General features: G+C 36.0%; 1 protein-coding gene across 2 annotated transcripts in view; it reads right to left on the bottom strand.

Annotated features, from left to right (window-relative positions):
- Window positions 1-18612, bottom strand: part of RANBP3L (RAN binding protein 3 like) — a 43810-nt gene continuing 25198 nt past the window's right edge. For both annotated transcript variants that reach the window (XM_038535307.1, XM_038535308.1), the window contains exons 6-15: window positions 17592-17663; window positions 16914-17053; window positions 13927-14030; window positions 12682-12766; window positions 10209-10311; window positions 9535-9665; window positions 7587-7707; window positions 5771-5913; window positions 2407-2596; window positions 1-864 (exon numbers count right to left, since the gene is read on the bottom strand). In XM_038535307.1, the coding sequence (XP_038391235.1) occupies window positions 821-864; window positions 2407-2596; window positions 5771-5913; window positions 7587-7707; window positions 9535-9665; window positions 10209-10311; window positions 12682-12766; window positions 13927-14030; window positions 16914-17053; window positions 17592-17663 (1133 nt within the window). In that variant the 3' untranslated portion in view covers window positions 1-820. The remainder of the gene's footprint in view (window positions 865-2406; window positions 2597-5770; window positions 5914-7586; window positions 7708-9534; window positions 9666-10208; window positions 10312-12681; window positions 12767-13926; window positions 14031-16913; window positions 17054-17591; window positions 17664-18612) is intronic.

The following is an 18612-nucleotide window of genomic DNA, read 5'->3' as shown; positions in this document are numbered from 1 at the left end:
TTTGGGTATATATGAATATATATATATTTTTTTAAAAAGGTCACTATACAGCTACAACCATTAGACTATTAATGACAATTTAATTACATAAAACAAAGAACAAGTTAACATATTTTACTTTCTGTATACTTACTGTTTTGTTACATAGATAATGTATTTTGCTCATCCTTTCAACAACTACTGGATGCTGAACTGGAGTCAAGCATATACAAGGTAAAATGGATACAGGTCCAAGAACAATACTATCTTTAAAGGAATTCACACCATGAATATACAATAGTATTATAGTATTAGTAAATCCAAAGGTTAAATGAAAATACACATTTCCCAGAAGAGAAACATGACTTCATGAAATGTTAGCATGCGATTACAGTGTTTTGGAAGAAATGACTGGAAATCTTGTAAAATATTTGTTTTATGACCAGACTATGTATGACTGAAAAAATATTTTAGTTAGGTATTTATCAAATCCAGCAATTTATTTTAACTATTATATCCACCAATGTGATGAATAGTCCAAATTAGTTTTTAAATCCTATTCTAAATTAGCTTCTTCAAAAATGATAAATTTTGAACTTCCAAAGTCCATGTATTTCTTAAATTCCGTCATTTTCTCCACAATAATCAAAATGTAAAATCTTGCAATTATTAGACTATATAGAGAAAAATCTTAATTGCAACAAATTATATTTCATGAACTTTACTATAAAAACTCTTCAAGGAATGAATCGGATCTTCTTATTTAGTTAAGATGGTTTAGTATTTTCAGTAAGATGACCAATCTTTTTGTAGATGTTGTCACGTTTATAGTAGATAGCGCTCATGAACAGGCAACCGACTGTCTGTGGGTCCACCTAGAAGGATCTGTGATATAAATTTCAAATATTATAAAATGTTATATCCAGATTAGATTTAATATTGAACACAAATGAACATGAATATGCTTACTGTGAGGAAATGCAATATATAGAATTTACATTTTACACGTAACGTTTGGAAATGTTGCTAATTTTAAACATGACATTTTCAGATAATGAAACCCTTAACTTGTGGGCAGCACAGTTTAAAAAGATTAGACTTTTTATTGCTTTCGTAACAGCTTAGCATTTGTATGCAACGCCTCCTGTGTGAAAAGGGAAAAATGACAGAGGAAGGGTGGGTTCATACGATTGTCGTTTACTTTGCATTATTTCCATTGTTTCTCATTTTGTATGAAGACATTACTCTTTCCTAAAATGGAATAAAGTATAGATTTCATAAGTGTGATTTTGTTGATGAGAGAATTTTGCCATTGAATCCTTATTTCATGTTAATATTTCTAATGGATACCAATTCATTTTCTATTAGATCCTATTTTATTGACAATATAAAATATCACTTATACATCTCACACATTTTAAAGAGTAAGAAACCATTTGTTTAGTAGCGACAAGAAAAATCATATTCACTTAGTTCTCTGGCTCACTGAGTCAAGCAGTTTATAATCCTAATCTGCACATTTTGTGCACTCTTCTTCTTGATTACATTTTTAATATTGGACAAAGGAAGATCTTTCATCAAGTTTTGCACGTGTACTTTGATAGATTCTTAAATTATGATTAAGTTACCTTTAAGATAAAAAATGATTAAAAGTTGGAAAAAATGCTTGCTCACACACTGTCATTGTAAGTATGTTACTCAGTTCTCTGTAGAGCAGAATTCAGGCCTAAATGAAACTATTACTGAAAATACTTGGCACCATTTATATAACAAAACTGGGCTTAATATTTTCTTGACAACGTTTCTTTCCAAAAATAATGATAAATTTTTGTTTTAAATCTACTCACCAGGACAAGCATTGAAGCCTAAAAATCTGCTAACTACTGGTTCCACTTTAACCTTGCTCAATTCATGAATCCTGACACAATAAAAAAAATAATACCTTTTGCCCTAGGCAAAAAAAAGTCCTTGAGAATAAAGCAAATTCAAAAAAGGAGATAAGCGGGAGTTTCAGCATTTCAAGCCAGATTTGTCTGGTGGGCTCCACTGTAATGTGTTTATTAACTTTATAACATATTTATGATTTTTCTATTATAGCCAATAATAGGAAAATGAGAGCAAGTGAAGAGAAATATGAATAAATGGTTAATTTCAGTGTACCAGTATAAGACTTTATGGTATTTTTATTAAATTTATGTGCAAATGACATGCGGGCATCACCCTGAGGATGACTTTTAGCAAAATCCTAATGAAGGCCACATATAGAGACCGTGATTTCCAAACCCACTCCTCTGATCCAAAGAGTGAGGACTCTAATTCCCATCCACTTTAAATAGATCAGTTCCACTTTACAAAAATCTATTTCATATATTAGGATTGTGCAGAAGATTTCTTTCTTAAACCTTTAACCTAAGAAAAGCTATTTACCTGATCTATTTTTAGTGACTTGGATGAAATCATCCTCATCTTCGTCACAGCTTTCGCAGTTTAGTTGTTGGAGGATTGTTTCTGACTGGCTTTCAGCTTGATTTAGATCTTTCTGTTTATCAAAACTTCGAAGTGCAACAAGCCGATGATGTATTGCTGCATACAGACATCCTGTGTCTTTGGCACTGGCCTGCATGAGGAAAATTAAGTTGTTGAGAATAAAAATAAGAGCCCCTGGTGCCTCAGTCAATTAAGCTGCTGACTCTTGATCTCAGCTCAGGTCATGATCTCAGGGTTGTGGGATCCAGCCTCATGTTCCCCACCCAGTGTGAGTCTACTTGAGATTCTCTCTCCCCTTCTCCCTCTGCCCCTCCCCCCTAAAAATGAATAAATAAAATCTTAAAGAGTATAAATAACTTAATAGCCACATTTTAGAGATTTTTAATCTTTCACTATTAATGAGGAAGAAAGGAATTACATGGCATAAATCTAGAATCTAAATAACCCTAAAAAATAAAGAGTAAAAAGCCATTCATCTTGAACCAAATTGATTCTGAAAGTGAATAATTTTATAACAGGTCCCAATTTGTGCATTTAAACTGAGAAAGAAATTTCTGTGATTTAAAATTTCTATTTGAATTTAAGACTATCCTTCCTCCACTATTTTACACTGTAGGAAATTTTAGGGTGGATGAAAAAACCCCTCCATTTCCTTTACATAACCGTGTTTAGATCTCCCCTGCAAGCTTCACAGCTCAGTGGAAAAGCAGAGTTTATTACAGCAATCTATAATATTGCATTGTAGAAGCCCAGGGTACTTTCCATTACACCACAGAGTCACACTTATGATATGTATCATCAATACATCAGAAGTCATTGCTTTCAGTACTTTTCTATGCTGTTTTATGGATGCTGTTAATATGAAAAATGATGGTAACAATATCATTGGTATAATCGTTATGGTTACTACATTACTTTTTATTCAATCCTTACTATAAAACTATGAGTTAACTATTTATTTCATTTATATAAGCAAATGTGCACAGCACAAGTAGTCAATACATACTAATTCCCCTCATGTCTCTACAGATGAGATTAAGGCTCAGAAAGTTACAGTGACTTGCTTGGATTTAATTATCTAGTCAGCAAATTGGTTGGGCTCAAATCCCAGATCTTTGTCATCAAAGTCAGTGCTCTTTCAAGGTAACATGGCAGTAGTTTACATTTTTGCATCCTTTCACAATTTCAAAGAGAATCTAGGTAAATTATCTTTTTGCTACCCCTCCAGAAAGCTGTCTTACTTTTCAAAGTCTAGAACTGAGGGTTGAAAAAAACTACATGCCAACTTTTGGGGAGAAGAGTCTTAATTTCTATTTTTTCATTTGCATGTTCTTAAGTTCCCTTAATTACTGTGGAGGAAAATAACTATAAGTTAAATAAAATATTTTCGTTCCTCATATTGTGCTAAGTATTATATAGTAGATGTTTAGAAAATAATTGTTCACTCCCGAATGATTTAATTTTTACATTATGTGCAAAGGTGTAATTTTTCCTTATTAAGTTGATAAATATTGAAAGGGTATTTGTAATTGAAATATAAATACTACTCTGCCACCTTGACTTTCTAACATTAAAATTTAAATATACCTTCCACCAGTCAATATATTGCCATTTGGCAAACTCATTCAGATATTTTCATTCAAGAAATTCAAACAAGAAATTAAAAATAAAATCACAATGTCATACTTTTTTTGAATAACAAATTATCACTGCTTAAAAATATTATAATTCCCAGGAAGTACCATAAGAAAATGCTGGTGGGAATGAAAATCGATTCAGTCTTTCTGAAGAGAAACTTGTCAAGACAAGTCAAAACCTTATCTCGAGAAAATTAACGTGTATGTACACAGAGAATTCCTCATGTCTTTCTTGCAGAATTTATAATAATGAAAGACATAAATTACCTATTTAACAGAGTAGAATTAATGGAATAAATTATGGTGCATAACAGAATTCTTTTCACCCGTTAAAAGAACTTTTGAAGAATGAGCTATTTAATGCCACAAAAACACTCATTTTCATTGATAAGTGAAAAGGTTATATATGTGTACTTCATAATCAAATATTAGCTATCTAATTTATTCAACCACAAGTATATTATTATTATATTTGGCAGAGGAGTAAAATCAAGTTAAGGAATCTAAATAACCTGTCTGAAGATCATACAGTTTGTACTGTATATACATATTTATGCCCACACATATATGCTAAAATATAAGACAACATTAATAGTGACCATCTCTGGGAATGGAAGTTATTTGCATTTAGTTTGTTTATTCTAGCAAATATCCTACAATTTATGGAGCCAGCATGGGTCAGATATTGAACAGCAGAATCCCATCTAGTTAATGGTCTCAATCTCAGTATCGGTGGCAGGCAGGCTGGCTGCTTTACTCACTCTAAGCTAGGAGATCCAGCCTGGCAGGGTATCAAATATTGTCTCCCTAAATGGTAAATAATGTTTGGGCATTATCTTACTCTAACATCTCAATACTCAACATTACTTACACCTAACAGTGCACTTACTGGTAGTTAATAAAACCTGTGGTTTTTCATCACTGGGTACTTGCCACCTTTTTTACTTATTATACGGAAGCTAATTTACTTGTATTGTTACCTCCTGCTCGAGTCATGTGAGTACTCAGTCTTCTCCAATCTTCTGGGTCTCAGCCCATGTGGGAAACCTAGCCTTTCTTCTGGTCTGATCCCTGCCAGCTCTCTCTCTTTTGTGCCTGGATCTTGTATTTGAGGTCAAGCATTCCTGCTGCCAGGAACAGCTAAAGCTCTGCTCCCATCCTGTTACCTTGGAGACTGACTCATGTCCAGAATTGGAATTTGCTGCTGGACTGATTGTTTTAACTTAGTAGCCCTGTGTTTTTCCATTTCTCACTGGTTTCTTTCCAGGGATCTCAAAGCCTTCTCAATTTCAGCATTCAGTGTAAGCACTGGACTGTGTATTCCACTGGACTCCTAGGAGCCAGTCTTGACAACAGTCTCTTTTGGTCACTGAGTAGGATTGTTGACATAATTTCAGTGGTAAAGAAAAATGTGGAGGTTTGAAGCATATATACCAATACAAATGTCTTGGGACATATACCAATTGATTACTATAGATTTTGGTGTTAATCTGTAAATTTCATATAAAATTTAGGTGTTATATTAAACTGTAAACAACCAAAATGAATGATTGATTTTTTTTTTTTTGGCCAGTAGTGCAGGTTACAATGAAATTAAACAAATTAGCAATTGCAGAGATCTAGAAATACAGTAAGATAATTCTCTATTACTGAGATTTGTCACTTACCTGAATTAAAAACACTTTGATGCTATAGTCTTCTAAGTCAGTCGCTGTTATTCTCAAATTTTTGTGGTTTGCTCTTTGAATCTCCATTTGAGTCCAGAGTTTGCTATTGAGAATCAGCCTCAGGCTGCCTTGATTGCGCATAACTAAAATGGGAAGATGAATATATAAGACTACAGAACAGTTGATTCTTTGACCTTCCTGGGGAATTTGCCATTTTTGAAAGCAAAGTAAATCTTATAGTTGTTTTTCAGACTGAAATACAGTGAAATATCACTAGTGAAAATATTACTATTAAGTTGTAATTTGGGGCAGCCCCGGTGGTGCAGCGGTTTAGCGCCGCCTGCGGCCCGGGGTGTGACCCTGGGGACCCTGGATCGAGTCCCACGTCAGGCTCCCTGCATGGAGCCTGCTTCTCCCTCTGCCTCTCTCTCTGTGTCTCTATGAATAAATAAAGTCTTAAAAAAAAAAAAGAAAAAAGTTGTAATTTGGCTTATTTATCAGTTTTCAAATAGGGCTTTATGATGTTAGAGGACTATTTTTAGCTTAAAAGCTGGAATTCTTTAGGATTAAAATTTTAGAACTTCTTTGAAGATCTAGTGGTCTGAAGAATATTTACCCAAGAATTGCTTACAGTGGAGAAAACTTTGCTTTAAGGGTTCAAAAAATGGAATTAGCTAAATAAATGATGACATGGCTATTCATGATAATATGATGAATCCATTAAGAATTCGCAAGAAAGATAATTACTGATGTGGAAAGGTGATCATGTTATACTACATAAAAGGTAAAGTCAGGTTACACAGCAATAGAAACACCATGGGTCACAAATTTTGGCAGGCAGCGGGATGGGTGGCATTGAACAAGAGTAGATAACAACTAATACTTGCCTTGGGAATACTACTTGGTTGGGTTATTTAGAAACCTGTTTGCCAGTTATAGAACTGAAGACATGGTTCCTATTCTCTTAGTCTGAATTCTATTCCTTACAGATTTCTCGAGCTTGATATCTGAAGCTCAAAAAACATCCATATACATGGATCCAACTTCTACCAGTGGTCCCTGCCACAGCTTTGACTGCCTAATGTTGACCAGTAAACCTACCCACCCTACCCAGATCTCTGCCTGTGCTCACTTCCAGTTTGGGCCTCTGAACGATGCCCAGTGTGTCTCTTCAGGTGCCGAAAACTTTCAGTTTGAGTGACTCTAGATTCTTACCATTGCTCTGGATGTCAGCCACATACAGATTCAGTAACCACATACCTTTATTTCCTTGGAAACTGACCCTTCATCTCAACCCACACGCCATGTTTAGAATGCCAAGAATAAACTATAGGACAAATATTCTCTTTTAGAAAAACTATTTTTCCTTCAAAAATAATGTCATCATATTGTTTTAACCAATATGGAGATTACTACTTAGGTGTGTCCCGGGCTATCTCATAGGTGCTTAACATGCATTATTCCACTGAGTTCTCAGTTGGTCAATAAGTCACAGAGTACTATTATCCCCATTTTAAACTGATGTAACTAGGGCAGGGAGAGATTAAGTACCTTGTCCAAGGTCACTAGTTAGTCAATGATAGAGGAGAAGCAGAACCTGTGTGGTCTGACATCAGAGCCTGCTCTAAACAGGAAGCTCCTATAGTACATTAAAAACAACATTGTTAAACAAACAAACAAACAAACAAAAAAAACCATTGTTTTCAACAGTCTGATTTGTTTACTATTTTATAACACATCTCCAGAAAATGATGTATACCTACTGGAAATTTTACTCTGAGAAGTAGTGGGTTTGCTTTACAAAATGATTCCTTACTTAGTCTTGACTGGAATGTTCCACAGTCACTGCTTGCTGTGTCATTCAGCCTCAAAGCTCCTCTGCCCCTTTCAATCCACGACTGTGTTGTTTTGTTGAATATAAAAAGCTTGCAGTTGATCTAAAGGACAATTTTTTAAAATGTCAGATATATAAAAACGTTTTAAAGTGATTTCTTTCCTATGTTGTAACACTTTTATGTCTGATTTTACCAGAATAACATCTCTTAATGATTTGTAAACCAGCTTTAAAAATTTAACTTTTAAAACATATATTTTTTGAATACTTCAAATATCAAAAAGCAAAAAGATGTACTAAATGAAAAGTCCTTTCCAACCCTACTTCACCATCTGTCAATTTCCACCCCTGGAACAGGTGATCACTGTTACTAATAGTTTATTAGCAACGAATGTCTTCTAGAGATATTTGTATGTATATACATGCCAACACTTATGCCCTCTATTTTTCTATAAATGGTGAATACCGTAATACTTTCTGCATCGTGCCCTTTCACTTAACAATATATTTATATGTAGCAACTTTTAAATGAAATTCCATGTTATTGGGCTGCCTGAGTGGCTCAGCGGTTAAGCATCTGCCTTCTGCTCAGGAAGTGATCCTGGGGTCCTGGGATCAAGTCCCACATTGGGCTCCCCGCAGGGAGCCTGCTTCTCCCTCTACCTGTGTCTCTGCCTCTCTCTGTGTATGTCTTTCATGAATAAATAAATAAAATCTTAAAAAAAAGAAATTCAATGTTATTTGACCCATGTAACATGTGAAAGTAAAGGAATAGTGAAATTATTTGTATGCCTAACCATTTTTTGAAGAATACAGCATCAGAACTAGGATGTGATACCACAGAGTACTGTACTATAATTTAATGCTTACTAGAATTAAATCTTATTGTGTACAAGAATCACCCAGATGACTTATTAAAAATACAGCATGCCAGGGCCTCACCCCTAGCAATTACTTCAATTAATCTCGGTTTAATCTGACCTGAGAGTTATGCCTGGAAGCACACATGCATAGTATATGTATCAGTAAATCATGGGAGAAAAGAAAAGAGATGGAGAGATTTGGGGGTAAAAGCAGATGGAGAAAGAAAAAGGGAAATCTACACCTCATTGAAAAATGATTATGTCATAGCAATTACATTTCACATGCCTAGACCGATAGGTAGGCCGCTCAATACTCAAATCCTACATATGCTACTGTATACTACAACTGTGAAAGTCTTGCTTGATATAAAACCCAAAACTTATATAAAAGAACTTTTCAAAGAAAAACAGAATTTTTTTTATTATCTAGAACTGAAATCTATTCATCTTACCATCATTTTTACAATGTCTACAGTACGTAGATCTTCCACATCATAGGATGATAGCACTGATTATAAAAGCAAGCATAAGTATAAAACATAGGTCTGAATTTGTTTTAAGACACCGTACCTGGCTGTCTTCTTTCTAAGAAACTAATGTGAATGGTTAACGCAATAACCCATTTTCCTGAAAATTACACAAACTAATGTAAGTATACGACAAAATATCAGCTCAGTCATTGGAAGCCTTTCACATTTTTATTGAAGCAGCTCGGACTTCACGAAAAATATACTTCTGCCTTATTTATTTATTTATTTATTTATTTATTTATTTATTTATTTATAAATTTATTTTTTATTGCTGTTCAATGTGCCAACATATAGAATAACACCCAGTGCTCATCCCATCAAGTGCCCCCCTCAGTGTCTGTCACCCTGTCACCCCCACCCCCTCACCCACCTCCCCTTCCACCACCCCTAGTTCATTTCTCAGAGTTAGGAGTCTCTCATGTTCTATCTCCCTTTATGATATATATCTGCCTTTATTTTTAAAGGTATTCCTGCTTGTAGAAACTTGACTTCATGCACATAAATGCTGCCAGAAAGAACAACATGTGATATACAGACCTTTAACACATTATGCTCTGCTTCTTCCCCTGTTACAACATCAATTTTCTCCAGCAAGCATTTTGGTGATGGCTTAGAAGAGAAAGCAGCAGCTGATTCAATTAGGGATATCCTTTGAATAGAGTGTGTGCCTAAGAAAAGATAGGGGAAAAGACACATGAAAGACCTCATTCTCTCTACTGCACAAGCTCTTTACTGTCCCCTTTTACATGCCTCCTTACCTTTTTTTATTTATTCATGAGCGACAATAGAGAGAGAGAGGGAGGCAGAGACACAGGCAGAGGGAGAAGCAGGTTCCATGCAGGGAGCCCAACGCAGTACTTGATCCTGGGTCTCCAGGATCACACCCCGGGCCAAAGGCAGCGCTAAACCGCTGAGCCACTGGGGCTGCCCCTCCTTAGCTTTTTATAACAATGAGTGTTTCCCAAGAAGCGAAATTACTTGAGTTTAGATAAATCTCTTGGATTCCTCATATCCACAAGTAAAAAAATTTTGAAAGCTTATGTATCGCACAACCATATTTGTATGCTTTAATCTTTACCAAAAAGTTTTAAAGCGCCGCATTATTGTTTTTGCATTACATAGATATTAAACAAATGACATGGCAAAACAGGAAATATGCTAATAGTTTTTTATCTTTTTTTTTTTTTTTTTACAAAGGAAATAATTCTTACTTGAGTTTGGAGAGGTAACAGGGAATTCTAGGGTGGATTTGAATGGTTTTTCCTCAGTGTGTGAATCATTTTCCAGTTGAGGTTGGGTGAGATTTTGAGTATCCTAGGTGAGGGAAAAAGATCTATTACTTAATCACATCCCTATATATTTGAACTGGGCGGGGGGGATTCTTCCTATCATCAGAGGACCTTGGTCCTGATCCTCAGGAAGTGTCATCTAGTCACTACAGCCTACTTCAGGCAGGATCTCATTCCAGGGACAATGGGAGAAGGTTTGGAGACCCAGAAGAATGGTCTAGCAGCACTGTTCGATGCCATCACCACACTAACCTGATGCCCAGCAGGAGATACAAATATCATCTCTGTTTCAAGGTATTTCAATATTCCCAGCACTTCACTTTCTATCCAAAATAATAATAAAAGTCACCAAGAGAATGCACTCGCTCTCTCAGAGCTCATCTTAACTTTTCCTCTAAGACAGTGTCTGCCAAGAGTTGCTTTTAAGGTTGTGCCCCTGGTGCCCTGCCCAGGTGCTGTAATCAAGGCCTGGGAAAAAAGACCGAGTCATTACCAGGCCATTTATGATCCTGGAGAGCCCCCTGCAGAACCAGGAGAATCGGAACAGCTTTCTGTCTTTTCCTTTGTGAACTCAAAATTCTTCCACATTAGTTCATCTGGATATTTTTAAATATTTTGGTAAAACTGGCAGAGATGGGTGTGATTATTCCCATTTTAAGGAAATAAACACGAGGGCACAGGAAGTTTAATGACTCATTCGAGCAGCACATGGTCAGCAAACAAATCAGGAGGGCGTTCTGACCCCCAAGTCACAAGGTCACAGGATTATAGGATTAACCAGAGGACAAATACAAGTGATCTCTATAGCTCCTGCTATCCTAGGACGTTATCAATTTAAAGGAACAGGAAGCTCAGTTTCCTTTAGCCAGCCAGATTTAAAGTGCCCATAGGTACACAAGGACCTCCTCAAACCAAATTTCGAATTTCAACTGTAGTTCATTTGCTCAGGTATGTCTCTGTCTCCCTTAGACGATAAGCACCTCTAGAGCACAGTGTCTCCTTTAGCTTTGTGTAACCACTCACCCAGGTGTTTTTCAATCCTGGCTGTACATTCAAATCACCTGATACCTAACCTCGCCAACTGAGACTCTGATCTAATCTGTTTGGGGAGATGCCCGGGCCTAAGAAATCCTTTAGAGGCTCAGCAGATGATTGTTAATATGCAGCCAAACTTCAGACCAACGCCAGTACCCTAGGTATCATAAGAACATAAAATATGTTTGTTAAATTAAATTGAGTGTTAAGGTTGATCCTGTGAGGCTGGGAAAGTATTTTATTTGTGTCCGTGACATCTTCCGGAAGCTGTGACTAATCTAGTGCCAAAGTTAGGAAAGAATGACACAGAAGAAATGTGCCTGAATGCATTGCCTGGGACTCCACTCTGGAAGCTGGTCCATTCTGGTTCAGATCCAAAGATGTGGGTCACCAGCTCGAGACCTGTGGAGCTGGCCTTCATCTTGAGGGTGACAGGGTATCCCTAAGCTAAAGAGCTATGATACTACTCTTGGAGTTTGGGTTTAGCCTGAGGTGGGTGTAGCATAAAAAAAGTCTTAAAAGGGGTTGATTTGTGAAAGCCCTAAAAAAATTTGGAATAAACAGGCCTCACGAGTTGGTCCTTTTGCTATTCCGAGCCTCTGTGCAGTTTTTGAAATCTGTGTAGCCTCTGGATCCTGGATGTGATTAATAGTCCTAATGCAAGCTAGCCACCTTGGCCAATCTCAGCCAAGATTCTGGTCTGGGTGAAAGCCGGAAAGGGTATGAAGATGTGAAAGACCCGAAGAAACCACAGGCACCTCTGCTACACAGCCCTCACTTTGCTGTCTACCTCCAATACAAAATAGGGGTGCTAGTAATACTCGTTAGGGGTTTGCGCTTGGCAAGTATATTTCCCTAGGCAAGTAAAGTACTATGATTTTCCTCTTAAAGCCTGCAGAATAAAAATAGTTATGATAATGTTTTTCACATAAAAGCTTGACGGGGAAGGTTGTGGTTAACAAGAAAAATAATGGCAAATGATTTTAAATGCATCTTGTTATGAAAGATCCTATCAAAAACCTGATATTAAAATATCATTACCAGTTAAGCTCATCTATTGCAAACAATTCTGGGATTCTTTTGGGTACTTTGGGTGTAACACATATCAAAGAACTATTTAATATTTCTCATCAGTAAGAATGTTATAATTATACAATTCCCTTCCTCTGTGGGTCCCTGCCTATTATTCTAAGAACTAAAACTTGCTTCCCAGGAGAATTTTTCTAGTTAAAGAAAGAAAATGTGGCTTTGAACTCAGGAGTTAAGGTATGCTCCAATTTAACACTGTCTTAATTAATTTGCCTCCAGAAACGCAAAGTGACAGTTTTCTATATAATAGAAAAATTTTCCAAATTCTTACCAAAACTCTTTCTACCATGTTTTCTCCAAACACGAAGTCAGAACTGCAGCTTTTAAAAGAATACTTATCTTCATTTGGTTGACATCTAAGGAAAAGAAATAAACATTTGCTATTTGAAATATATGAATAAAGCCATGTTAGACCTTAGCACATGAAATAATCAGATGATTTAACACATTGATATATAAAGCATAAAAACATCTGCTAACTCTTGGTCATCTGCAGTTATTGAGAAATGAAGGAAAAATGGAGATAGGTACTCCCAGGGATGATATTGAAAATATTTGACAGCTGTGACAACACTAGTTGAGACCGTCCAAACACATGTCATGCCCATCACTGTTCCGGCTGTGTGATCAACCAGGGACTGCCTGGATCTTATCTTCTTGCTTTTCCAGCATAGCCTCTCCAATCTCTCATTTCTACTCTCCCCCTCCCCCAAGTGGCCAATGCTTTTAGCCACAAGAGGTCTCCAGAGCAAAAGCAACATCAATCTTTCTTATCAGTTATACTTGACTGTGCTTTTGTTTAATTTGGGTTTTTTCCCCCTGGAACTTTTTTTTTTTAATGTTAAAAGTGTTTTGCATGATGAAAAATTCAAAGACATGCAGCTCTCTATCTGTAGGCTGATGTGCTCTGGGGCCCCCTTGCACCCCCAGTATGCACTGTAGGTAAATGCTATGCAACTACATGGCCCTAATCATGTGAGTCTGGTTTATGTCTCTGGCTCATTTTAATCTTCCCTCAGATCAAACATGCCTTCATTGTGATGACATCAGTAAATAATAACTTTCATTTTGCACAATTACACTGCTTTTTTTTTTTTGTTGTCTAGCCAATGTATGTCCATAAATAATGAATAACACCAGAAATGATTTAAAATGGCGAGGGGGGGGTGGAAGGAATGCGAGGGGAGAGAAAGGGGAGAAAGGGGAGAAAGGGGAGGCTAATCTAGCAGCCAGATAATTAATTCCTAACTAAATAAAATTTTAGCTATAAGTTTTTTAGATATTCTCACCCAAGTCAACAAAACAATAGAGATAATCCAATATTAATATGACAATCTTTAAGTATTAGAGACATTTTGAAAAGCATTTTAAACTTGTGTCGTTTATAAAATCTCAAACAGAAATCTTAGCAATTTATCTGTGCAGTATCAGAGAGCTATTTTCCATAAATGATTATAATGATAAAAGAAAACAAGAATAAAAGGGTATCCTTTCTGAGTCCCCATCATCAGCTTACCCTACTGATGTAGCACCTAAACAATTCTGGTTAGTAGTCAGCTGGACTGAAATTCTGGCACTTGGTAAATTTTCACTTAGCAAACAGGAGTTCCCCTCAGAGATCTGAAAGAAAGGAAATCCATCAGAGAGTTCCTTTAAATTCCCTTACTAGAGGAACATCACACAAGGAAACAATAGAGCTAAATGTATTGAAAACTTACTATGTTTAAGTACTTCCCTATGCATTTTATGTACATTATCTCATTTACTCCTCACAACATCTCTAGACAGGTTATACGTCTATTATTCACATTTTATAGTTTACAGATGAGTAAACTGACCCAAAGTTAAAGAACTTGGTCAGGCTTGGGCAACCAGGAATAGGGCTGACCTTAGAGCCAGAGTCTGTCTGATATCAGAGACTATACACTTTGCCATTATATTCAGAAATCCCACCTCCTCCTTTTGTTATTTTTACCTTTTTAGCTTATATGGAATTAATTCTCATTTCTAGCTTAGCAAATACATCCTTCAGGGCTATTTAATTCTGAAAACACCCTAAGAGCTTCACCAGCATGGCCATCAAACGTCAGAGGAAATCCCATTCATCATCTAAAAGTTTTCCACTGGTAACTTAATCAACTGGGTGACTCTGTCTGATGTATATATATGTACATTACCTGACTAATGTATAAATGAAGGCATGAGCAAATTTAGAACTTGAGGGAGCCCTATAAATGATCTGATCTAGGGTCTCCAATGTTTTATGAACACCTCCTTTCCCCTAGTAGGGATTTGCAAAAATGTTGTAAAGAATTCATATCTTTCAAGGTAGACGGGGTCTGTTTCCACTTTAATTTTATACCAATCAATAAAAATAATTTTGAACATTTTTCCCTTTTTAATAGAATTTGAGACCTGAGAAATACATACGAAGAGAATATATGTTGTTGGTTAGCAACGATCAAAGTGTATGCCCATGACTCGGTTACTCGGATGATTTCTCTCTCAGCCAAAATGGTAGTTTTTACTCATATGTACTAAAGTACTTTTTATTAGGCATATATTGTTTAAATTGTACATAATAAGTGACCATTGATTATTGACAGAATGAATAAAAATTGCTCTGATTTATATACAAGTCATTAAGGAACATGAAAATAATAGCTCAATGAAATTCACCTAGAGATAATTTTCACTAGATCTAGAAATTACATTATTTTGTCAGAATTCTTACATTGCATCTTATATAGCATGCCCTTAAATCTTCAAAGGTCATTATTAGAGAAAATTCAATAACAGGCATATCCAGTTAAGCTGTTCACTAATTAGGAAAAAGTGCTATTCATATGTTTAATACATTGGCTAAAGAAGAAATGCTTATAATTACCTGAATATTTCTCTTATTATCATTTAGAGAGAAAATGCAAGAAAAATATTAACAAATTTTATTTTTCAAATACATAATGCAAGATTTCAATAAGCCATTCAAAAGAAGAAATATTGATTTACTTTTTATATCATAACATAATAAAAATTTTATTATTTTTTAAAGATTTTATTTATTTATTCATGAGAGATACAAAGAGAGAGAGGCAGAGACATAGGCAGAGGGAGAAGCGGGCTCCTATGAGGAGCCCGATGCAGGACTTGATCCCAGGGTCCCAGGATCACACCCTGAGCTGAAGGCAGATGCTCAACCACTGAGCCACCCAGGTGTCCCCATAATAAAAATTTTAATCTATAATTTATAGTACATTCTGTTCCAAAATTATATGCAATATAATATTTTAAAAATTAGTCGACATATCACACTTTCTGTTACATACCTTAACACAAATGAAACAACATGTCGCACTACTTAAATGGATAAAAGAATTTGTGTGATATGATTACGATTCTTAGGTTATATTTAAATGAAAACTTTTAATAATCTGATATGAAATTTAAAACATGTTTTACTTAAAAATCACACCATATGCCATGCAAAAATGATGAAATGATTTTTATAATTCACAATGGGTCGCATGAGATCAGTTCTTACAAAGGAAAATGTTTGGAATTATAAAAATGTTGCCAAATACTGACCAAGTTCAACTCTCTCACTTCACTGATAAAAAGAGAAGATTGGGTGTTTTGTCCAAGAACATAAACATAGTTGGATAGGGGCAGAGGTTGGATTAGTATGGATCTTTTTTCATTGCATGAATGAAATGACTGGTATTTTTCATTTCCATTTGTCACTGTCTCTATTTTCAGTATGGAAAAACAAAACAGGTGACCAACCCTCAACAGTTCAGCTGGAAACAAATGAAGGGTGGAATTATTCTGAAAATCTTGGGTGCCATTCCTCTCAAGTACTGTCTTTTGGAAGACACAGCAACAGAATATCCTCAAACACATATCTGTGTGGCTAGATAGGCCCACAATGAGAGATTCAGCTATCTACAACAATTGGAAGGGAGAATTCTTTGTCTTCAGAAGTTTCCCTAGCCCTCCCAAATCTCTCCCCTATGCAGGTAGGTCCCTGCTCCCATTATCCACGAAGATGGGTCTAGATAGATCCCTGGTGTGACCTGAATTGGCAAAGCACACAAGGATGTCGACCAATTGGGGATGCAGAAAACCCCTGTTCCTTTTTTGACTTCTGGCTCCTTCTCCTGGCCACCTCTCTGCTCCTCCTATTCTCTTGTGAGGTCAGTACACTGGAACAAGACCCCAGAGGTTTCCACCACAAGGGACTCCTCTTTACAGCTTAGAAGATACCACAAAACTACTTCCCAGGAACAACTCTGCAATTTGTTTAATTAAACAAATAAACAAAACAGTTGTTTAATTAAACATGTTTAATAAGGTTACCAAGGACTGTTTGCCATCTATAGTTGGGGTGTTTCTCCAGCCTGGCAGCCGCTTCAGCAACAGAACAAAAGTCAGGCAGCCCATAACAATCTACCAAATGAAAGATGGAGAATTGATATTGGTCCCACTCCAGGAGGTTTTTCTTACCTTATTCTTTGTTTTTTCTTTGGTCTTGCAGGCTTCCAGGGAATTGTGTCCAAATGTTTTTCTCACTTTTTCACACCTTTGAGCTTGAGGTGGCTGCAAAATAGCAGGTCTTAGAACATGTTCAGAATGTTTCACAGGACCTTAAAGGAACAGAATTAAAGGGTCAATGTCTTTAGTGAAATACTTTTTCCTCCGTGTTTTTTATAGATTATTTATTTATTTATTTATTTGAGAGAGAGAGCACATGCCAAGGGGAGAGGCAGAGGGAGAGAGAGAAGCAGACTGCCTGCTGAGCAGGAAGCCGACATGGGGCTCCATCCCAGGACCCTGGGATCATGACCTAAGCCAAAGGTAGATGCTTAACAGACTGAGCCAGTCAGGCACCCCCATTCTTCTTCCATATTTTTGGCTAATTTAATATTTACTTTCTAAAGTCATCATTAGATGAGGGATTAATGTTAACTGCTCAATGTCTAAATAGCCAGTGAATCACTTAGTGCTTACTTCTGACCTATCTTTTACCCAATAACTATTCATTTTGGCCATGGGACTTGGCTTACCAAATATGTTTTTTCATGTTTTGTCACTTGGACCTACATACCCCAACACACACACAACAAAGTAAAATATAAGTGGTAAAATGTAAAATTTCAGAGGTTCTTGTAAAAAACTACATACCTTGTTCTGTACTGTTCATGTCAGCATTCCTTTGCACAAGAGATGATGTCATAAAAACATTGTTTTTCTTCACTGTAAGAAAAAATATTTTAACACATTTAAATCTAAGTGTTGGTTTCTATAGGATTTGGGTTTTAAGAATCCTTGTACTAAACTCACCAGTAGATGTCGCTGTTGGCACTAATAACTGTAGGTAGTGCTCAGAGAAAGCAGGTCCGCTAAAAATGGGTGATGGCAATGAGTTTTGCCACATAGTTCTGTTTACTTTCAGAAATATAAGTGAAAATTGGTCCACTAATGGAATAGGCAGTCTCCTTTAGAATCATGAAAATGAGTACCGATTACAAAATCTGATGGTAGTGAAGCCTCTGGGTGCATTAATACGTATTAATGCATATTAGTGCATATATATATATATATATATGAAAGGAAGATTTCATATATATATGGATTTGCTAATGGTTTCATAACACTTTATAAAAAATACAATATATATATATATTTTTTTTTGTCCCTCTCCTCTCTAGAGAGATGACTGTCACGCTAGGTGATTTTTCTGTGAAATGTGTTGGTGGCGAAAGACTATGGTAGTGGCTGCAAGTATAGGATTACTATCCATTTCAAAGAGATTACCTACCTCTTGGTTGCAAATGGCAGAAACACCAACCTTTGAGCATTTGATTAATGGAAATGAGAATAGAATAAAAATTGCTTCTTCCGAGTATTAAAACATTATAAATGCTGGGCATAGAATTGCTTCTCTAATTCAAAGTTCAATTAAATGGTTTATGATCTTTATGATTAAAAACCGGCAACAAATGGGGCTTATAAAATGGTGCCATTTTCTCCTTTCCAGTATCACCAACATTCTGCACAACATAAAATGGAATGGTACTTACTGATGTCAGTGTATGTCTAATTTAAAATAATAATGAATCGAAGCAGTTATTCAGATAACTTAGAGCCATCCCTTCACTTTATGCACAAATACAATAAAACAAATTCTCTAGGATTAGGACCC

Source organism: Canis lupus, chromosome 4 (genome assembly GCF_011100685.1).
Source record: "Canis lupus familiaris isolate Mischka breed German Shepherd chromosome 4, alternate assembly UU_Cfam_GSD_1.0, whole genome shotgun sequence".
NCBI lineage: Eukaryota > Metazoa > Chordata > Mammalia > Carnivora > Canidae > Canis > Canis lupus.
Note: the sequence above shows the minus strand (reverse complement) of the source record. Positions and strands in the feature narration are given on the sequence as shown.